Source organism: Myodes glareolus, chromosome 9 (genome assembly GCF_982192425.1).
Source record: "Myodes glareolus chromosome 9, mMyoGla1.1, whole genome shotgun sequence".
Lineage (NCBI taxonomy): Eukaryota > Metazoa > Chordata > Mammalia > Rodentia > Cricetidae > Myodes > Myodes glareolus.
The window spans coordinates 61,432,261-61,454,850 of NC_142034.1; the positions used below are offsets into that span (position 1 = coordinate 61,432,261).

A 22,590-nucleotide genomic window follows, 5' to 3' on the forward strand; every position below is an offset into this window, starting at 1 on the left:
CCGCCTTCCTCCACATGGTTCTTGGCAGCAGATGCTCTTTCTCGGAGACCAGCACTAGAGCCATGGAGCAGAGTTGCTATTTGCCATTCTCCAGTGAAGGACAAGAAACTAAACAAATTACATTTTCTTGATAATGTGTAGAATGTCCAGTCTAATCGCTTGGTCACACAAGAGGGAAGAGTGCACAGCAGATGGGGACAGAAAGAGTAGGTGGTAACTACCCACAGGAACACGTAGGGATGAGGTGTTCATTGTTCTAGAACCTGAAGAGTCACACCTGTCGTCGTAATCACCCTCTGGGGAGATGGACGGCTTCATCACAATTGTCACCCATAGTTGGAGACAAAGATGAGATCAGAGGGTCGTCTGTTGTGCAGAAGGAGAGGGAGTAACGGCAAGCTCCAGCAGATGATGGTGGAGTCACTGTGTAATGAACCGACATATCGGTCCCTCGGCTGGTATTGCCGCAACAGCATTGTGGTAAAGTTGATGGGCAAAAAGGTTTCCTCTGGTTTCCTGCCTAAGTATTTCTCTACATCAGCAGATGCAAGTCACTGGGAGGAACAGTACTGCAGGCCAAGGAAATAGAGGTGACATTACTGGAGTCTACAGAAATCTATGGTGTCAAGGACTCACCCATCACCTGTATGAAAAGATGGGGTAAGGAGCTCAGAGGGCCTTTGGGGGCAGCACGAGGGTCTCTGATTCTGTGCTGTATTCTGGACAGAGGAGTCAACCCCAGGGCATTCACCTAAGGTGAATTACCAGGTTGCCTGGTAATGGGTTCTGTGGCCATTCAGAATGAGTCTAAACACTGTAAGCTTCTGGTCAGTGTTAGAGTTAATGTTTCAAGCTGGGAATTCCTTAACTTTCAAGTTGAAGGGCAGAGAAATGATCCAGAGGTGCTCTCATCAGGGGGTGGCCCTGCTCTGTGTGGTGCTTTGGGGCTATTGGGGCACACTAAGGACTACCCACCACTCTCTCCTGCATGGCATACCTCACCCATTGATGTTGTCTTATTGAAGTAATGCACACAAAAAAGTCACACACCATTGTACTTATTAAGCCTATTAAGAGTCTAATTGGGTGGTGATGATATACGCCTTTAATCCCAGCATTCGGGAGGCAGAGGCGGATGGATCTCTGTGAGTTCAATGCCAGCCTGGTCTAACAAAGCAAGTTCATGACAGCCAAGGCTGTTACACAGAGAAACTTTGTCTCAAAAATAAAAACAAAAATAAAAAAGAAAAAGAAAAAGGAGAAGAAAATAATAAGAAAAATAGTATAAGGAGCCCTTTATTTTTGTCCAGCAACCAAGATTGGGTTAAAGACTCAGAAAGACTCTTGGTACAGAAGCTCGAGGGTACAGAGGTTTTAAAGACCAAAGACCACACAGACCATAATTACATTAATCTTAGATGAGGCTCAGGATAACTTTGCAACGTTTGTTTTGGCAGGACATAGTATTTATATCAGATATCATAGTATTTTATTCAGTTATTTTAGTTTATGTTTAGTTTGTACAAACATTATTTATTTGGGTTAATACATCTCCTATAGACAGAAGTTTCTATCCCATCCAGTCCTGCAGCCAATCAGTCCCAAAGAAACACACAGAGGCTTATAAACTATTTGGACTACTAGCTCAGACTTATTATTAACTAGCTCTTAAAACTTAAATTAACCATAATTCTTATCTGTGTTTAGCCATGTGGCTTGGTACCTTTTCTCAGTAAGGCATTCTCATCTTGCTTCCTTTGTGTCTGACTAATGACTGCATCTCTGCCTTTCCTCTTCCCGGAATTCTCTTAGTCTGATCGCCCTGCCTATACTTCCTGCCTGGCTCCTTGTCAATCAGCATTTTATTAAACCAATATGAGTAACAAGTCTTTATAGTGTACATGAGCATTATCTCACAGTACCACAATCAGAGTCATGGACAATCTCAAGTGTGTTGCCAAGACTGACATGGCTGTTTGGGGTGGGGGTGGGGTAGAATGTTGAGACATGTCCAAACAGTCACAAAAATAGACCCAGGACAAGATGGTGTTACCTTTGTCACTTGTTCCCCCATTTCTTTTATTTACTTTCAAACTGGCAAAAAGGTAAATATTGGGTCCTGAGGAGAAGTAGCTTAGTCAAGTCAATCTTTGTCTTATAATTTTTAAAAAGCAATTTATTATACTGGGCCCCACAGCAAGTCCTACTTAAAGGAAGAATATAGGGTCAGCGAGAGCAGTGAGAAGGGTTGTGAGTCATGGGTTCCAATCAATCTGGAGTACCAGGAGTTATTTGACTCATGCACCTATTGTCTTCTTTCTAGGTTATCTCTAGTCTTTTGTAAAGTCTCTTACATAAGTCCTGATTTGTTAGCATAGAAGCAACAAGCTTCACATAGATCCCACACCACCCCCATCGACTGGCATGAAGATCAAGTCTAAACCTTCCAAGTTTGGGTTTTGATTTTGCTGTTTTCTATTTTGTTTTGTTTTTCCAGTCAAGGTCTCTCTATGTAGCCCTAGCTGTCCTAGAACACACCATGCAGACCAAGCTGGCTTCAAACTGCCTTTGCCTCCCAAGTGCTGGGATTAAAGGCAAATGACACTTCTGAGTTCTTGCTGGTTTGGGAAGACTACTTCTGCTAAGGACTCTACTTGGGCATGAAGTGTGTATCAACAGGAAACCAGAGATGTCTAATGTCTACATCCATCTGTTTTAGGCCCTCTTCTCCTCTGATTAGGGCCAGAGTATGTGAGGCAAAGGTTCTTGTCACCTCCATTCCTACCCATACTGAGAAGAGGAATAGGGTGGCCCTCCTATCCCTCCAGTAGGGTTGCCTGAAAGGGAATAAAATCAACTGGTCCCTTCTAATTCAGAATGCATAATGATGGTTTCTGGATGCAGACAGGCAGAGCAGTTGGAGATCACAGCTGTAGGGGGCTCTGCTCCCTGGCAGAGTAAGAAGGTCAGGCCTTTAAACAGATGCAGCAATCTTGAGCCATTTTAGGTTGGATGTAATTTAGGAGGTGGTGGTCAGACACTGCAGGAATCCAAGCAGGGAGTTAGTTACCATAGTCCTAGGAGTTGCTAAACATGGGTCTGCAGTTGCAGAGGATTTGGGCTCCTGTTAGACAGGGAAGGTGGGAAGGCAACTAGAGACTTATCCAATTGAGATATCTAACCAAGAGGGCATAGAAGATAAGGTATTGTGTGTTCTGTAAGGTAAAACAACATCTCTTGGCCATTTGACCCCTGTAGGAGGGTCTCCACATTGTGAGGAACTGTCACTGTCAGACCTTAGCCTAAAATGAGCTTTTCAGCTTCCCTTACTAGTGCAATGTTTTTAGCTATGGCTTTCAAATAGAATGGTCAATCTGAAGCCTCCAGATCCAAACACTTAAGACAGATATGTTATGAGCCTCCATCAAGGTCCCAGGATCTGAGCTGGACACCCTTTGTGAGCCCTTGAGTCTCATGAATGGAAAGGTGAGACAGTTTGGTGACATCTCGTAGAATGAACCCTGGGGCTAGGGCTAGGGCCTGCTTTATTTCTTAAAAGCACAGATCCTCTGCCTGCCTCTGTCCAGTTTAAAGACTAAAGTTTCCCGCGACAGAACAAAGAGGCTGGGCTCTCTGGACAGACTCCGGAATCCAGAGTCGGATCCTGCTGGCTCCAAAAATTCCTATACTTGCTACTTAGTTTGGAATGTGGGAAGCTAGAGGATGGCTTCCTTCTGGGTGGCACTGAGAGCTCACCTACCTTGCACGAGCTTGTGCCCCAGATAAGAAACTTCCATCTGGCAAAGCTGGGCATTCTTCACAGAGACTCAGTAGCCTAATGTCTAGAACAGCAGGAGCAGGTTTCTCTCAAACAGGTTGCTATCAGAAAGAAATCTTCTGCATACTGGAGAGAACAGAGTCAGGGTGGGACACTCTGCACCCTATCAAGTCTTCCTGAGGCATTTCCTCCAAGGAGCATACAGGAAGTTTTAAACCCTTGGGGTAGCTGTGTCAGGGTGACTGACTTATCTCACAGGACACTGGATATGTTCAAATGCAAATATGGGCTGGTTCACCAGCACCAGGAAAATGGAAAACAAAATATCCTTAATGTCCAGAACCATAGAAACCTGGTGATCTGGTGGGAGGAGACTGAGCAAAGTTTATGGGTTTGGAATAGTAGGATGAATGGTCTTAGTCTGTTTACTAACCTCCCAGAGATCCTGGACTGAGAGGTCCCAGCTTAAGGACCAGGAAAGGCATATTTCAGGTTGACTGCCACGGGGAAGGATGTCTGTTTCCAACAACCTTCTGATATGAGTGGTATTTCCTGGTCTAGCCTTTCGGTTCATGAAGTATTGCAGGATGTTTACGGGTGCAACTGTAGTCAAAAGACTTACCACAATGGGTGGGTGGTGTGCCACCAAGCCCAGAGGATTTGTCTCAGTCTATACCATAGGAAACTGTCGTTGCAGGTTCCAGAGCAGGCTTCCAGAATCTGTTTGCCTCTGCTGCGGAGTCTGGAAGGAGTAGGAGATATTCTTCAGACAGAGGGGCAGTTAAGCTGGTAGGTAGGTGCAAAGGAAATTCTAGTCTCCTGGAGAGTAAAGGTGATGGCTCTACTTAGTTTTTTTTTTTTTTTAAAATCTCTCCCAGAGGGGGAAGGGACCATCTGGGACCACTACAAAGAAGTGTCACTTGTTTGTGGCCCAAGCTAACTGTCCTTTCAGGGGTAAGGTGGTAGTTCCTAACTGTGTCATTGGCTCCCTGAACCTCTTCTTTTTATTGGCAAACAGCCCCATCAGAGTTCTTAAAATCAGAAGCCTCTGCTCTGGTATCTACCAAGAGCTTAACTGGAGAACCGCCTACTGATACTTCAACCAAGGGCTCTTGGAGGCCTAAGAGAACAGAGCCCTGGTTCCTTCGTTCTGATTTGTTGTCCAGCTCCCTTGTTGTTAGGAAGGTCAGTGCTTTCTTGGGTTTGGAATGGCTCAGACATTGGTTCCTCCAGTGTCCCTTTTCCTCACTACAGGCACATGGATTCCTTTCCAGTGCAGGGTTCTCCATCTTCCCCACTTTTTGTTTGGGGGTGGGTCTCTTCTCTGGGTAAGAGCAGTTAGGGGCTCAGGGTGAGCTGACTGGAATGCAACCATCATGATTTTTTTCTGTCTATGTGTGACTTGATCAGTGGTCATGGCTACTTGTTTTTGTTTCTCAGTATCTCAGTTACAGAAAACCCTTTGGGCTGTCTCTGTGAGCTAGGAGGTATTCATTTCAGCTAAACCCTGTAGCTTTTGTAGCCTTCTGCAGGTATCAGGAGCAGACTGAGTCACAAAAGCCAAATTTAATACCCTGTGGTTCTCTGGAGTCAGTGGGTGAAAAGGCATGTTAATTTGAAAGCCTTCCTGTAATCACTGGAGATTCCTCCAGTTCACAGAGAATCTCAGGTGTCTTAGACAAATTAGTGGGTGTTCGATCAGAACCCCAAATTCCAGACATAAGATAGCAACAAAAAGGGATCCAGTCTTGAGAACTGGTGGACATATTGTAAGTGTTGCAGCTCGGATGGAAAGGTATCCCTGGCAGTTGGGAGCCAAGCAATACCACAAAGTCACTGTAAGCATTACAGCTTTGCCCCATGGAAGAGTTATAGTTCTATGCTGCCCTGGTAAAAGTCGTTACAGCTGACGCTCCAGCGAGTGTCACATCACACAACAAACTTCACTCAAAAGATTTATTGGGAGAGAACAATCCAGGAGGCGGGGGGGGGGGGGGCTGCCTCTGCTATCATAAGAAAGCAGCAGAAAACTGAACAGAATACAGGGCTTATATGGGAAGAGGAGATGTCAGAGTTTTCCAGGGTGACTTGGGATTGGTGGATTTTTGTGGTCTGTTTCTGGGGCAAGCTCAGGGATTGGTGGTGTTCTTTGCCTTGTACCTGGTCTTGGGGTCAAGTCGGGGCCAGGATGTTCTTTCCCTAGCCCTTTTACCCTATGCATATTAGGGTCCCAATCAGGGCATTTGGATGGGAAGGCTTCTTCAAAATTGTGCAGCCTCTCAGCTCCCATCAGTACCAGCAACCAAGAGCAAAAGGCCTTCTTTGCCTCTGCCCCTTGTTTGAGGTCCACTGAAGTCAACAGAGTCATAAGAAGTTGTTGACAATCACTCCGGGTGAGGTAGTGGGAAAAGAGGACAAATTCTAGGAGAAAAGTCAGGGCTTGGGATTTTTTTTTTTTTCAGAGAAAGAGGGGTTGGAGGTTTTGCAGTTATATAGATCTGAAGTAAAAAGGAGACAGATTAGGAAGGGCCATTGCCTCCCTCTGAGTCCTCTCTCTCCTTGAATTTTCCTCTGACTAAGGAAGGGGAGGGCTTCTCCCAATGCAAAGACAGAGGCTGGGTCTCTGGCTTCTAGAGCACAAAGGGACGTCAAGCAGAGACCACTGGGGATGAAGGGGAGGAAATGGGATGTCTTCATCAGGAATCGTGATGGTCATCGAGAAGAGGTGGAGGAGGAAGGGAATGCAGGTACAAGAAAGGAAGTGGAGAAGAAGATAGAGGCCATAGCCGAAATAGAAATGAACAAACTGGGAGGTAAAATATAGCAATAGGATCTGGTGGTTAGATGGTGAGAACCAAGAGTTGGTTATATTGATTCTGGCAGATGCAAATGATGCATTAGCAGGAAAAGCATCCACTGAGGTGGGGCTGTTTAGTCATGTTAAATTGGAAGTGGGTAGGTTAGTTCCCAACTGGATTGGCTTAACCATGGTCCCTTGAGAAACCAACTTCTTTTTCTTTTTTAATAAATGCTGAACATTTTTTTTTTCTTGCAAAGAACTTACTGCTCAAGTGTGTGGAAACTGGCTCAATATTTTGAATTCTGCTCATATGAGGTTTTTTTTTTGAATTGCAAATAGTCTCTGGATACAAGACCATCAGAATGAATGAGTGTACAGCCAGGATCCTGATCTAAAACTACAGCTTTCATATAGTTTGAAGACAAAGGATGAGTTTGCGGAAGGCAAAACCATGGCTAAAAACCATATACTCATGCCTACAGTAAAGAAATTTGGGCTGAAGCTGCACAGAGGTAATTGTGTAGACAAGGCGCATAGACAGCCACCTAGCCCGCGTCTCCCAGATCCCACTTTCGGGTAAGTGTGGAACCTAATCGTAGACGATGCACCCTTTTCTCTCGCGAGAAAGAGGAATCCCGCTTTATCGCTGAGCCATGCAAGGTCCCACCTGTCAAGAAACGGGGGGGGGGGGTCTGACTGCGCGCAGGAGCTTCTGGGAGTCGTAGTTTCTGGCCTTGCCCCGCAGAATGTCACGCATGCGCGACTTGGAGCTAACCCGAGAAGTTCGTAGCCTTTTGTCGGGCCCGGGATGGGAGGTGAGTTGCTTGGTGGGATGCTACGGTCCTCCGTTTGCCTCGGCTGTGGTCCAGTGGTGGTTCCACGCCAGATGGAACTGAACTTCACAGTTCTTGAGCCTCGTCCCGTCTCCGCCCCACGCGCCGGCCGGGATCGCTCACTACGGATCCCGGGTGCAGACAGGAGCAGCTGGAGCGGCGGGAGGTGCTGGGTGCGAGGCGCGGTTGTCTGTACCCTGTGCCATCTCTCAGGTGCTTGGTCCCCTAAGAAAAGCTCCAGGCGCCAGGGACAGGCATGCGAGGACCCTATTTAGGATGCTTTCCCTGGTTTCCAGATCTCAACGTGATGCGAGTGACGCTCTCCGTTGAGACCCAGAGGGAAGAAGCTCCTCGAGGCTCCGTTGATACCTAATTGTGCTAACCGGAGACAAGTGGAAGCTTGGGGACATTGAAGAGCTGGTGATCGTGGAGATGGATTTGGTTGAAGTGCCCCAGAAAAGAGGTAGAGTTGCGCATGGGCTGGTTCTGCACAGTGGAAAAAAGAAAGTTGAATTCTTCCCTTTGAAGGGAAAGCCCACCTTTGCCTCGAGTTAGGTGGTTCTTTGAAAAAGAGGGCGACTTGTCAACACTGACCCGAGGATTAGTGGGCTTTGAGAAGTTGCAGCAGTTGTGAGGGTCAGTCCCTATTTACGTAATGGGTGCACAATGGAATGCACTGGGGTTAGTGGGACATTATCGAACTTTAAGCACAAGTTCTTCGAAATTATTGTCCCATCCTGGTTTCCATCATGGATACAAAAATTCAGCTTTGTAATTGACAAAAATATTTTCCACACCTATTATCCCACTTTATCCACACAGTTAACTGTACGGTCTGACAGATAACTCAGAATGTGTTGACAGGCACAGAAGTGTGGGGCTGACATCAACACTACTAGACCAGTGTATCTTGAACTTTAGTCTATGACCTTCTATGCCAGAATTCCCTTCAAGGGTGCTTGTCGAATTTCGAGATGACACCTCAAACTCAACCAATCATAATTTAGAGGTTAGAGGTGAGATTTAGCAGTCTCCATCTTAAGTAAGCTTTAAGAGAGCCTAGAGAAAAAAAAAATGAGTCTGCTTCGAAGATTTTAAGTAGAGTATGATGGGAACTTACTTATTCTAGTTTATAATCCGGAGAGTTCTGGTTTCTGGGATGTATAGAGCAACTGAATGTAAGTCCAAAGAAGCCAAGTCCCTGGGCATACCCCACCGTACTGCAAAGTAGCAGTTTGGTTTGGTTTCTCTGCAGTCTTTGTTAGGAGGGAGGGCATGTGGTGTGATGAAGGGGATCTGAGTAGCGAGATGGGTCTCAACCCTGTCACTGCTGCCTGCTTGCCCTTAGCTCTGCCTTCCCAGGACTCCCTCCTTTCCCAGGAGAAGAGTGCAGAAGGAGAAGTGTCCGCTCTGAGACTCACAGCCAAGTCCCAGGTGAGTCTCTACTGCTTAAGAGCCAGCTCCATCTTGTGTCTGAGAGCGCAGGTGCACTCCCCTTTTGATGTGGGATTTCTTTGTCCACAGAACCCATCTAGAGACCTGAGTTCTAATTCCAAGAGACTAATGGACTTGGTAGGAAACACTTTCTGCTTATTCATAGGCACCTCTCTTCTCCATCTAGTACTTTGTCTCCCTACAGGCAGGTGGGCCACATTTCTCCCCCCTCCCCTGCTATGCTAATTTCTGTATGTGGTCATGTGGAAAGCTGTTTTAAGGGAACAGTACATACATTTCTCTGTGGGGAAACAGCACACCTGTGATGGTACATGGGAACTTAGGAAACATCTTAAATGTGGAAGTGATTAGAATAATAATCTAGGCTCTGAAGACTTCAAAGCTTGGGGATAGGAAGCGGTCCTCCCTGGGGATGAATCTGGAGCATTAGGTCTAGTTTCCTCCCGCTTTGAAGGCGTAGGCTTATTGTTTTGTCCCTCCCACAAAGAGCAAGTGTGTCAAGGGAGAACTATGGGATACACAATGGGTGGTGGTTACACTAATTACTGTGTTCGTTTTGCGTTATTCTACCAGAGATTCCTGTCAGCCTCCGCTGGATGTTAATGCTTGTAGAAATGACTTGTGGCTTTTTTTGTACTTTTCTCAACTGCGCTGTGAGTCTCGCAGACTTTACCAACCCAAGAGACTTCAGTGAAGGCTGAAGATACTCATCTTAAACTGGCTTGTGCAAAGAGAGGTCTTTATTGACCCACCCAACTGAAAGTGCAAGTTTAGTTAAGGATTTAGGCCATAACACGGAGAGCCGGCTTGTCCATTTTGTTAACCTTTTCCAAAACTCTACGAGGTTTGCTCTTAAACAGGCTTTTCTTCTGGAACCCTCATCAAACAGGCGTAGGCTTGTGTCTTCAAGGTTGAAGGCTCGCTGTTCCCCCAGTTCTGGGATGACTTCTAGCAGTGTATAAGGTCTTCTCCTACACCGTTGCTGGTGTTGTCCAGGAGGAATTGTGGAGTATACCAATGCACACATAAGTAGAAACATTCCAGCCCTGACTCCAAACATTCCAGCTGCTCTCCACAGGGTTGAGTGGCTCAGCATGGAGACAGATATGAAAAGAAGGGCGGACAGGTGGTACATTTCATTATCTTGATACCAGATTAAAGACTGTTATATCATCATGGTGGATTGTCTTTTATGGATATTTTTTTTTTGTTAGTAGAATCTTTTTTATTCAGAAAAAAAAAAAACCAAAACAATTTTTTTCCAAACACACACAGGAGGGGGTATGGGTAAGGGGAGGTATCTGTCTGTCCAGCCCCAGCCCCCGGCCCATGTGGTTTTGGCAGCAATAAGGGAAATGGGGTAATGGCCCAAAAAATAATGGTATGTGTGTGTATGGAAAGAAAGGGTGCAAAAGCTGAAGGGAGCGGTGGGGGAGGGGACAGATGAGGTCAGTACTGGGAACGCCGCAGGTGGGAGGCCATTTCATAACATTTCTTGTTGATCAAACCACCGTGGACACCTTCTTTGCCCATCAGCAGGACTAGCGTCTTGGCAGTCATGGTGACAGTGACATTGAAGGTGGGGGCTCCTCCGGTGCTCTTGGTACGAAGATCCATTGTAAATTCCCCATCCTGCAGCAGTGAGTCCCGGATCACAGAACATTTCTGGCCCCCAAGTGTCAACCCATTCACGAAAAAACTTGACCGGTCTTTGCCTACCAGGACACCAACCTCAGCTGGCGTAATGCTAACGAAGGTCTTCCCGGGGACGGCGGCCCAGACGGAGGGCGAGTCCTTGTAGCCTACGATGGCCGCGTCCTGACAGGTCCCGTCCGCCATGAGGCTGTCGATGTAGGCGTTCCACCCGGCCATGGCGCTGCTGCTGGGGCTGCTCTGCGGGCTGCTGCTGGGGCCGCGGGCTGGGCTCGGGCTGGCGGGCGGGGGGGGGGGGGGGGGGGGGGAGGCAGAGAGCTCGGGGCACGCGCTGCCGTCCGGAACGCGGCTCTGTTAGCTGTGCAGCAGCCCTCGCACCGCCACTTCTTTTATGGATATTTTTAAAGACTTTCTTTTTTTAATTTTACTAGATTTTATTTAATGCTAATATTGGAACTTTTGTGTTCAGATCTGGGTTGATTAAGTTTTTTAAATCTTTTCTTAGTAGGTTTAGAAAATATGTATATTAGATTTAGCTTAATAAGCAGCACGGAATATAGAAATATATAGGTATGATAACTTTCCTCCCCAAATCAGTCCCTCACCTCTTTCTACAGAGAATCTCCGTGTGATGTGTGTTTTTCTATATTTTGCTGAGTTTAGAGTACTGTCCAGAGGACTCTGAACAAAGTCTGTTTGTGTCTTAGGAAACCATGACATTCAAGGATGTGGCCATGGACTTTACACCAGAGGAGTGGGGGAAACTGGATCCTGCCCATAGGGCCGTGATGCTGGAGAACTACAGGAACCTGGTCTCGCTTTGTAAGAACAGCTTCTCCCCGTGGCTCTGAAATCCACTCATGGGGCTGACATGAATAAAATGTTTTAATGAGCCTTCAGTTTCCATTTAGAAGTCATAAAGCATTTCTTTTGGGCATAGAGGAAAAACGTGTTTTGTTTTGCTGGAGGCTGAGGATTGAATCTGAGCCTTGCATAGGCTGAGCCTGCACACTGCCACTGAGCTCTGTGCCACCCCATTCCTGTCCTAGGTCCTTGGTGAGATGTTTAGACATTTTATTTATCAAGATTCAATGGCAGCCTAATATACACTGGCTTCACTGGGAGGAACTTAGGGAAACAAAAGTGTCAGTGGAATTTTATTTGTTTGTTTGTTTAAAGTCAACTAGCTTGTTTTTGCCGTTGTATCTATTAATTTAGGATACCCCTGTGTGGCCAGGATGGCATCAGCTGCTGTGGGCGGGTGGGTTAGGTTATTCTTCCAGTTAGAAAGCTGAGCAAAGATATACTTATATTTTGAAAATCCAACTAATGGGCATATATCCATCAGATAAACAGTATAGAGCAAAGAGGCGGTGCTTGTGGCCTATTTTAAATCCTATGCGCATCACTGTGCATGCGTGTGTGTGTGTGTGTGTGTGGTGTGTGCATTTTTTTATTTGAGGGTGTTACACGGTGTTGTGGTCAATGTCAAACCCTGATGTACTAAATCAAAATTTTAGTAATTGAAAAAAAAAAGAAAAAACTATTAAAAGATAAAAACTGTAGTTCAACAGCCACAATTTTGGGGTGCCGCTAAAGTCCCCTATTATACCTATTCTTTTCTAAAATGACGATTAATCTGCAGCATTGATCTATGACTCCCACAAACAATAAGGAAATTGAGAGACTTTCCGTTCCTTTACCACAGACAAATTTATCTTTATAAACTGAGTTTAACTTTGCACCAGTCTTAGACTCTTGCAGATATTCTAAGCCCCGTTGAGAGGTCCTTCCTCCCTCACTCCAGATGCAGCATCTTGTCCAGATGAAGGCATGGAACTAAATTCCAGCAGAGATCTCTGTACCCACCATATTTAATTCATTTTACTCTCTTCCTCTCCTCCTCTTTTTAATAAACAGGGCTTCCCGTTTCCAAGCCTGATAACTATAATTTGGATGATGGAAAAGAACTATTGAAACTTGAGAAAAAACCTCCCAAAGGCACTCACTCAGGTAGGTGAGCCCCACGGGGCGCTTCAGTCCCGCAGAAGAGCAACGGAATAGCACTTTGCCGAGCTTGAGAGTGAGTGTTAGAGATGCCTACACACCTTGATTTTCAAAATATTTTAAAGTTTGAAGCTTTTAAATATGTAAGTCAAAATAAAATAATGCAACCACCACTAAAATTAAAACTGTTTTCACTTTCCACTCCTTTCATCTTTCTTTTTTATTGCAACAATAAAATACATAAAAGTATTATAACGTTTATATGAATTTTTACAAATTGAACACATTCATGTAAGTACTGCCTAGATGAAGAAAGCACTAATCTCCTGAGAAGCCCTGTGCCCGATGTGCAGTCACCGCTCTCCCACGGGTAGCCTTATCCCAACGTGTAACACCACAGTTAGTTTTGATTGTTGTGGGACCTCATTTAAATGGAATCATTGTATATTCTTTTGAGATGGGCTTCCTTCTCTGAGCTTTCACAGTGAGATCCATGCTGTGGCATTTTGCTGAGATTAGTTCGTTCTCAGTGCTGTGTAGCCTTTCATTATTGCAGTAGCCCAGTTTGCCCATTCTTCTAAAGACAGCTATGTGTATAGTGTGCAGTTTCGGTTGTGTGAATGCTGTTCCTGTATACGTTCTTTCACATGTCTTTTTATGAACGCATATATGTGTTTTGTGTGTGTGTGTGTATAATATAGATATTGCAAAAGAGACTTTACAAAAATCCTTCCATTGAGAGAACTCACAACTCCTAGTTTTTTCGTGTACTTACCAACACTTACTATTATCTGTATTTACTCTAGCCATTCCTATGGCTATGTGGTGTCTTTTGCTTTTTAAGAAATAAAAATTTTAGAGATTCGGATAAAGTCCTCTCATTGTCTCATTTTCTAGAAGTAACCACTTTGTCTTGAAGTGGGCGTGACTCTTCTTGTATTTGTGTGTACAGGTATATATATGCATACACGCATGGACATTAAAATGTGTGTATTTTTACAATTTTTCTTCTGTAATCTATTTAGAAGCTCCAGCATTTCATTTTGTTAACAATCTATATTAGTATGTCATGAATTGTATGTATTTCTTTTAAATAGTTTGGTGTAGGTGCGTCGTGTGAATAAACTGGGCAGTTAGTTTCTCCCTTTGGCCCTTGCAGAGTTGCATGACCATTATTCTTCGTGTTCCTCTTGAGAGCTGACATTAAAGTAGATGACTGGAAGGGGATGTGTGGGTCTTAGTGTCACCTGCTAGTTTTATTAGATTTGTTAAGGTCCTTCCCCATCTTATCCACCAGTTGACTTTTGACTTAGTAGCTCTTGTCCATCATATATATATATATATATATATATATATATATATATATATATATATATATATATATATATATATATAAAATACCACTTTGTATTTTTTTATTTGTATTTCTCTGAGGACTAAATACGAGCCTCATGAGCATTTGAGATTCTTGCCTATTCAAGTTTCCTTCATTTGTTGCAGCTCTTTGTATATTTTAGATTCTAATATATGATAGCAGTAGTGTTACAAATGAGGAGGAATTGATTCATCCACTTTGGGGCCTTCTTAATAAGCCCCAAATTCAGGATATTAAACTTTTAAATTTTAAGGTCAGATTTACTGATTTCTATTTTTCAGTTATGGGGTTGAAGCCCAAAACCTTGTGGACACTAAGCAAGCATCATTTTAGGGGCGAGGAGGATGGCTCAGCAGCTGAAGTAGGTACTGCTCTTGTTGAGGACCTGGGCATGATTCTGAGCACCCATCAGGCAGCTTGTAGCCGCCTATAACTCCAGCTCCAGGGGATCAAAAGCCTCTGGCCACTGTGGGCATCCAACTCACACATACATGCCCACATATAGACACACATACATAGTTAAAGATAAATTTTTTAACGTTTATTTTTACTTTACGTGTGTGAGTGTGGGCCTGGCTAGAGTGTTGGATCCCCTTGTACTGGAGTTATAGCGTGTTAGGAGCCTCCTGTGGGTGTTGGGAACTGAACCTGGGTCTTCTACCACAGCAGTAAGTGCTCTTAACAACTGAGTCCTCTCCAACCCCAGCGTTTACTAATATTTTTTTTTTTTTTTGGTTTTGAGACAGGGTTTCTCTGTAGCTTTAGAGCCTGTCCTGGAACTAGCTCTTGTAGACCAAGCTGGCCTCGAACTCACAGAGATCCTCCTGCCTCTGCCTCCCAAGTGCTGGGATTAAAGGCATGCACCACCACCCCCCGGCTTAATTTTTTGTTTTATAGACAGGGTTTCTATGTGTAATAGTTCTGGCTGTCTTAGAACTCACATTGTAGACCACGTTGGCCTTGGATTCACAGAGATCCGCCTACCTCTGCCTCCCTGAGTGCTGGGATTAAAGGCGTGTGTCACTACACCTGGATAAATCCTCACTAATTTTAAGTTTGCTCTTCGTGACTTGTTTTATCATACCAGTGTCAGAAAGATAATCTGAATTTTATTATAAAATAATCAAGTTTTGTTGTGCAGGCATTTATTTTTGTAAATAATGTGAAATGGATCTTACAGCCTATAATCCAGCATCATTGATTGAGTAATCATTTATCAGTGATTTGTAACGCTACCTTTTGGTAAACCTAATTGTAGTCAGATGTTCCTTTGAGCGACCAGCTCACAAATAATGACATGGAGACTTATTATTAATTATGAAAGCTTGGCCTTAGTTTAGGCTTTACCCAACTAATGCTTATGACTTAAATTAACCTGTTTTATTAATCGACATTCTGCCATGTGACTCTGTTACTCCCCCGCTCTACCATACATCCAACTTCTTCAGTGTCTTGCTGGCATTTCTTTCGTGCCGAGATTCATCCCAGCATTCCTCTCTCTCCCTGGAAATCCCACCTATTCTCTCGCCTAACTACTGACCATTCCGCTCTTTACTAAACCAATCACCGTGACACGTCTTCACACAGTGTAAAGGGATATTCCACTACACCCAGTTCCCTTACATATGTTTGAATTTCTTTCTTGGCTTATTTGTCAGTATGGTTCAGTACCACACTGTTCTAATTACTTGACTGAATAATGTTTATGATAGCATAGTATTATACAATAATGCTACATATCATTAAATGAACATATATTTAGCTATCTTTATATGTGGTTTCCTAGATATTGTGGCAGAAGGTATTCTATAAAATGTGGTTTTTACTCTCCATATCTAATGTACTCATTGCTGCTCCTTACAGATACATTTTTCATCATTTTCCCTCTTATATTTCTGATCGTTTTCCCCCATCTGATTCTCATAGATAAAGTCTATTAATTTTCATATTTATTTCCCTCAATTTCCTTCATTTTCAAAAACCATTCAATAAGAGTGTCAGCTCTACTAATTCCACACAAGCATTCTTTTGTCTTCATTAATTCTTACCTGTGACCTATGTTTTTGTTAAGCCCAGAAAACACAGAAAATTTGCATTTGCAATGTCTTTTCAGATGTGGGAATTAGACCTGAAAGCAAGGATTCAACTTCAGTGCAAGAGTTTTCCACAGAAGAATCAAACCAGGTTACAAGAGCAGAAAAACAGACACGAAATACCGTTTCTGACTGCAGCTTGGAAGCAGCTCATGATGGAGAACACTGGGTAGAGCGTCAGCAAGGAAGCCAGGAAAAGCACTTAACACAAATGTTCACTCACCTGAACTCACTCCCTGTGGAAAAGCATCGTGAACAGGATATCTATTGGGAAAATGACAGTCAGAAATCTCTCCTGATGACCGAGGAGAGAATTCCTCAAGGGTCCTATGACTTTCAGACACTTGGGAGAAGATTGAAGCAGAAATCAAGTTTAATGAAAAAGCAGAGAGCTCATAAAGAAAAAAAGCCTCATAAATGCGTTGACTGTGGTGAGCTCTTCACATACCACTCTGTCCTCATTCGACACCAGCGCGTTCACACTGGGGAGAAACCCTACACCTGCGGTGAATGTGCCAAGTCCTTTAGCCACAGAGCCAATCTAACTAAGCACCAGAGAACACACACTAGAATTCTTTTCAAGTGCTGTGAATGCAAGAAAACCTTCCTGGAAAGCTCATCCCTCGCTGTCCATCAGCGAATTCACGTTGGAGAGAGACCGTACGAGTGCAGCGATTGCGGGAAAGGTTTTAACCGGAGCACACACCTCGCCCAGCATCAGCTGATTCACACTGGGGTGAAGCCTTATGAATGTAACGAATGCGATAAAGCTTTCATCCATTCGTCAGCACTCATCAAACATCAAAGAACTCATACTGGAGAGAAGCCCTATAAGTGTCAAGAGTGTGGGAAAGCCTTTAGTCATTGCTCGTCCCTTACGAAGCACCAGAGAGTTCACACCGGAGAAAAACCCTATGAGTGTAGCGAGTGTGGGAAGACGTTCAGTCAGAGCACGCACCTCGTTCAGCACCAGAGAATTCACACTGGAGAGAAGCCCTATGAATGTCATGAATGTGGGAAAACATTTAGCCGGAGCTCAAATTTTGCCAAGCATCAAAGAATTCATGTTGGAAAGAAGCCCTACAAGTGTGGTGAGTGTGGGAAAGCCTTCATTCATTCGTCAGCTCTGATTCAGCACCAGAGAACTCACACTGGAGAGAGGCCTTTTAGATGTAAGGAGTGCGGGAAGAGCTTTAAGTGCGGTTCATCCCTCATCCGACATCAGAGAATTCACACTGCAGAGCAACCCTGAGATCTTACTGACTGTTAAGAACTGTAAGTTGGCTTTATCACTGTGTTTAATATTTGAATATTTAAATGGAAGGTCCATGAAAGGACCCTTGGGAACTTTTGTATATGTAAATGATTTCACACGTCCAGTGTATGAATTTGAACAACAGATAATGAAAACCTCTGGATCTCAGTCTCAAAATGTTTTATTCCCAGTTTTCCAAATACTCAATATTTTAAAAATTCTGGCTATAGATCTCAAAATTTTTATTTCCAAAATTTCAAATACCCTGTTCTTTTTTGGTTCAAGAAATGTTTGGGAGACAGTAGTGATGTGGTTTTTAGTAAGAACAGGGCCTGCTGGAGCCTTTCATTTAGTAAGGAAATCTTATTTTGTAGGTTAGGCTTAAGACTTAACAGCCTTATCCTTGGGAAGACACAAAGTCGTTGCTCTGAACTCAGAGAGACACATGCTATCATTTTCTTAGAGATTAATTTCTGTGTTAGAAAGGAAAGGTTGAGAGGTGAAAGTTGCTTAGGATTCCATCCCCTACAAAGTGCTGTCTAATTTGATGAACATAACTAAAATGTGTTTATAATAGGTTCTAAGTTAGGTTTACATGAAGAATATTGGTCATTGATTCTCATGAATCACAGTGTTATCCCTTTGTTTTGAAGATTCATTTTCTAGTTCCCTTGGTATCCTAATGTACTTAATGGGTCCGAGTCTTCACTTTGGTTGGCCAGGATCCTCTCTGCCCATCTTGGCACTGATGGAGCACTCGGTTTTCTATAATCAGATCATCAGGGAGCATTCGTTCCTCTACTTTATTTAGCTTTCTGTGAACTATGCTCTGTCACTTTTAGAAAACTCCCTAGGTGTATTGCAATTTGAATATATCTGAAAAGTTGATAGGGGTCAATGCATTATTTTATTAGAGGTCCCAGTCAAGAAGAGAGCTGAAGGAACTGTGAGGCACCATGACATACTTTCCTGTCAAGTATGGGGACAAGCCTGAAGTGACTTACCTGAGGATAAACATCTTTCTTCCTTCCTCTTATCTGGATTTCATGTTTCACTCACATTATTTTGTTATTCTTCCGTACATTGGTTGGTCTTTATCCCTGACCTCTTAAGTAAACATGGCATGAAATCATATTGATCTATTAGTGTGACAGAGGTGACCAAAAGCCAGTGAGAGGATGGGAAACAAACAAAAGCTCAAGTAAGTGTTTAGTGAAACAATACACAATGTCAGTTTTTCATTATTCTGTATTTCAAGTTATATAAGAAGAAAATACAGAAAAATTATAGGGAAAAAGTAGTCACCATTTTTTAGTGTCTCATCTCTTGGGTCCTACCCTTCCAGTTCATGCTCTTGCCTCCCCACTATGATGTGTTTCAGTACACTTTGCATATTATGACTAAGAGAAGCTAGGGGCTACTTTAAAGAAGTGGTGGTAGCGGAAAGAACTGTCTGGTGGGTGAATGAAGTATGAATTCGGTAGTGACGGAAATCACAGGAAGTTGGAGAAAGGGCTCTTCATAAAGACATTTGTGGATGAACAGAAACTCACTCGAGGAGGGTAAGTTGGTTGGAAAGACTTAGTATCTGTCTTAGGGTTTCTACTGCTGTGATAAAACACCATGACCGAAAGCAACTTGAGGAGGAATGAGTTTATTTGGCTTTTACTTGTACATCGTAGTAGTATCATTGAAGGAAGTCAGGCCAGGAACTCAAAAACAGTAGGATCTGGAGGCAGGAACTGATGCAGTTGTCATGGAGGGAGATGCTTACTGGCTTACTCTCATGGCTTTGCTCAACCTGCTTTCTTATAGAATCAAGAACCTCCTGTCCAGGGATGGCACCAACCACAGTGAGCTGTGCCCTCCCCCATCAATCACTAATTAAGAAACTGTCTTACAGCTGGATCTTATGGAGGCATTTTCTCAGTTGAGGTTCCCTCTTTTCAGATGACCCTAACTTGTGTCAAGTTGACATAACACCAGCCAGTGCAGGGTCTGAAGTCAGGAGAATGGCTGACTCAGGAAAGGCGCTCAGCTCCTTCATTACTTTAGTCGGTATAGCATCTATAAGAGCAGGATTTGGCAAACTAGGTCTGGAATTCTTGACGGAGCCTAGCCACCACCTATTTTAATAAATCATATTGATTTCTATAAATCAAATTCATTTCTATAAGTCATTCATGTCTATAAATCAAACTACACTCGGTGTTTACATGCTGTCTGGCTGCTTTTGTGTGAGACATCAGAATGGAGTGACTGCTCAGAGGTTGTCCGCTGTAGCCGATTTCATAAACCTGAGGAGCTATAGACAACAGATCTGTACCTGATGACCCAAGAGAAAACTCAAACCCAGGCTTGGAACTTTGTACTAGAGAACAAGACACCAGCATGTTTGGGTCTGGTGAGGGGCTACTTCCTTGTTCCCAGAAGGCACCTCAGCCTCACAGAATGAGCCAAGAACTGGTGTCTCTTCAACTTCTAAGAATATCGATTCTCTTAACGAGAACTCTGCTGCAGTGATCCAGTCATCTCCCAGAGCTAAAGTACCAACACTTGAGTTGTGGAAGCACATATTTCGTCCGTAGCGGATCATTTCCTAAATCTTACAGCATTTGCTGTCTGACTCTTTACAAAAAATGTTTCCTGGCCCTATACTAGCTCACCGGTGTCAAGGAGTCAGATAGAGAGTTAAAACCAATAAGAAGTCAGATGAAGTAGAGAAGTCGTAATGGTGGCAAATTTCCCCTTCACTCAGGAATGAAGACATTCTACTTACCCTCCTAGGCCAGACCAATAAGCAGAGTAGAACAAATGAACACACCCATTGCAACTGCCAGGAGCTCAGCAGCCCTATCTGGTTGATTTTTACAGGATATTGAGAACAGTAAAATGGGGAAGTAAACACATATTCCTAACTTAGGATGTGACTACATGTCACTAACAGACTTTTCCATTATTAAGACCTTTTCAGTATCCTCAAAGCGTAAATAAAACAATTCAATGGGTGGCCAAAATCTGGCTAGTGAAATAAGACCAATGTGAGCCTTTCAAAGTTGAGTCTGATTTCTCCCATTCACATTTAGCAAATATGTGGTCTCAAAAAACTATATTACATAAATAATAAGATGACAGTATTTATAAAGGGCCTAGTACACGTTACCCCACCACCGTGTCCTCCCACTTGCTCATGTGTACTATCAAGCACTTTCATTCTTTATTTACATAAACACAACTTATTACATATTTTTCAATACGTGTTCTAATGAAGTGGCTGTGTATCAGTCAGAGCGAACTGCGTAAGTACATCTCATCACTCTTGGTTTGCTGACGGAGGTGTGTCCGTGCTGCGCTCTGGCCCATCTTAGTGGTGCTTCAGTATCTCTGGTTTTGCTTCCATTGCTTCCATTCTTGATTTTCTTGAGACACTGCAGAAACTACCATCTTCCCTTTTGAATATCATTAAGCAGGATCCATCTTATGGTTCCATGGGCTCGAGTGTGCAGTTTAAATCACACTTACGGGTTTGCTTTATGTTAGTTCCTTGGGGAACTCTGGTCCTTCATATTTCAGTGTTTGTCCCTTTTATGCCTTATATTCAATCTAACTACATGTTTGTATTCGAATATGAATCTTGAAAGTTTTAGTTATTTCATTTTCAATGTCTTGATACTTATAAACTGAATTTGACTGTTCTAATGGCCTGTCAATAAACATGTTATTTTTATATGTATCGTCAGAAGCTTGTGTACGATATTTTAAAGTTTATTTTAAACTGTAAAGAAAGGCCAAGCATAAACATTCATATCATTCAAATAAACCAGTAATTGTTTATTTGAACTTCACAACTTCTGGTGGCATCAGATCAGGATACCCCTCAGCAAGCCATGTGTCTGCGAGAAGGTCATGGGGTAAAAGAAAGGAGTTTCTACCAACAGTACTTGATTCCTCAGGCCAGATACAGTACCACTCACTTAGCATGAGTAAGGGAAAGGAGAGAGGAGTTTTCTGGGAACCATAGCTACAGTAGGCTTTGCATGATACAAACAATTTAGGGGATCAGGCAATCAATGGCTGAGTCAGTAAGCCTGAGGGCCTGCCGTCAGGCCCAGCACTCAAACACGTAAAATGTCAAGTATGACAGTATACCCAAGTAACTCAAGTGCTAGGGAGACGGGTTGGATGGTTCCTGGGGGTTGTTGACTAGCCAGCCTACCCAAATCAGTGAACTCCAGGTTCAGCAAGAGAAAGCCTATCTCAAAAACTAAGGTGGAGAATGGTTGAGGAGGACACTTGGCATTGCTCTCTGGCCACCAGCACACATGGACACGTGCCCATGCCTGTGCGTGAACACACCCAAGGTTTAGTGTTACTGTTTTAATTACATCTAACTTGAGGAAGCTAATGTCACCAATTCAGAATATAAAACTTATTGCATAAAACTACCAGCTGTAACTGGAAGGCCAGGAAGGCTGAGTCTGATGAAGTAGGACTTGGCTGATACACTCCTCCTAGAGAAACGGGTGGGGAGAGCAGCCCTTACTTGAGAAAACCACAGGTTTGACTTACAACCCAACATTTTCCAGCACTCTCTGTGCTGTTCTTTTTAAATCAAGCATCAATTGAAGAGAAGTGGATATGCTTATGCAACACTGTAAAAAAAAAACTACAAATTTGTCAGGTAACTAGTGTGATTATCAAGTCTTTCAGAGTTATTTTTTCATATGTATTTTTCACTTTTAACAAAACAGAAAATCTCAAGGTGGGCCATGTTTTCTCATTTTCTCTTCTGTCTTAGACTCTACTGCTGTGATAAAACTTGATCAAAAGCAACGTGGAGAGGAAAGGTTTTATTTCAGCCGTGGTGTACCGATCAGTCTATCACAAAGGGAGATCAGATCAGGAACTCAAAGAAGGAACCTGAAGGCAGAACCTGATGCAGAGGCCATGGAGGAGAGCTGCTCACTGGCTTCCTCCCCATGCTTTTTTGCTCAGCCTTCTTTCTTATGCTGTTCAGGACACCCACTCCGGTGCGACACCACTCCCTGGGGGGGGGGGGGGGGCTCACTAATCACTAATCAAGAAAATGTCCCACAGACCACTCTGGAGACATTTTCTCAGTTGAGTTTCCCTCTTCCCAGTGACACTAGCCTACATCAAGTTGACACTAAAATTAGCCACAATACCTTTTTTTATTTAATTCCTTTAAGGATTCACCTGGATCATTTGGTGCCCAGAGCCACAGGGGATACCCTTACCATAAGTTTTATTGGCAAGATGTGAGGAGGGTCTCTTCCCCTGTGGTCATACATATAACATGGTGTTTATGGGCTTCTGTATA

The 22,590-nt window shown here is 43.5% G+C and overlaps 2 protein-coding genes and 1 non-coding gene across 3 annotated transcripts; 2 read left to right on the forward strand and 1 right to left on the reverse strand.

Moving 5' to 3' along the window:
- The first annotated feature begins 303 nt into the window (after window positions 1-303).
- Znf286a (zinc finger protein 286A) lies at window positions 304-20,976 on the forward strand. The gene is made up of 8 exons (XM_048448238.3): window positions 304-660; window positions 4,476-4,567; window positions 6,918-7,393; window positions 7,708-7,874; window positions 8,760-8,845; window positions 11,227-11,341; window positions 12,440-12,532; window positions 16,015-20,976. The coding sequence occupies exons 4-8, from the start codon at window positions 7,844-7,846 to the stop codon at window positions 17,244-17,246; spliced, it is 1,557 nt and encodes a 518-aa protein (XP_048304195.3). The 5' UTR covers window positions 304-660; window positions 4,476-4,567; window positions 6,918-7,393; window positions 7,708-7,843; the 3' UTR covers window positions 17,247-20,976.
- On the reverse strand, window positions 10,253-10,816 carry LOC148120933 (profilin-1). The gene has a single exon (XM_087910524.1). It carries the CDS (start codon window positions 10,736-10,738, stop codon window positions 10,316-10,318), a length of 423 nt encoding a protein of 140 aa, XP_087766650.1. The 5' UTR covers window positions 10,739-10,816; the 3' UTR covers window positions 10,253-10,315.
- Window positions 20,977-21,703: 727 nt separating the features above from the next.
- Window positions 21,704-21,830, forward strand: LOC125409602 (small Cajal body-specific RNA 4). The gene has a single exon (XR_007234837.1).
- The last annotated feature ends 760 nt before the right edge of the window (window positions 21,831-22,590 follow it).

What these genes read in the sequence shown, in the direction of transcription:
- LOC148120933 (XM_087910524.1), bottom strand. Translation starts at nt 10,738, where the DNA reads ATGGCCGGGTGGAACGCCTACATCGACAGCCTCATGGCGGACGGGACC.
- Znf286a (XM_048448238.3), top strand. Translation starts at nt 7,844, where the DNA reads ATGGATTTGGTTGAAGTGCCCCAGAAAAGAG. An exon ending in GACTCACAGCCAAGTCCCAG is followed by an intron (nt 8,846 to 11,226) that starts GTGAGTCTCTAC and finishes TTTGTGTCTTAG; the next exon opens with GAAACCATGACATTCAAGGA. An exon ending in TCCCAAAGGCACTCACTCAG is followed by an intron (nt 12,533 to 16,014) that starts GTAGGTGAGCCC and finishes ATGTCTTTTCAG; the next exon opens with ATGTGGGAATTAGACCTGAA.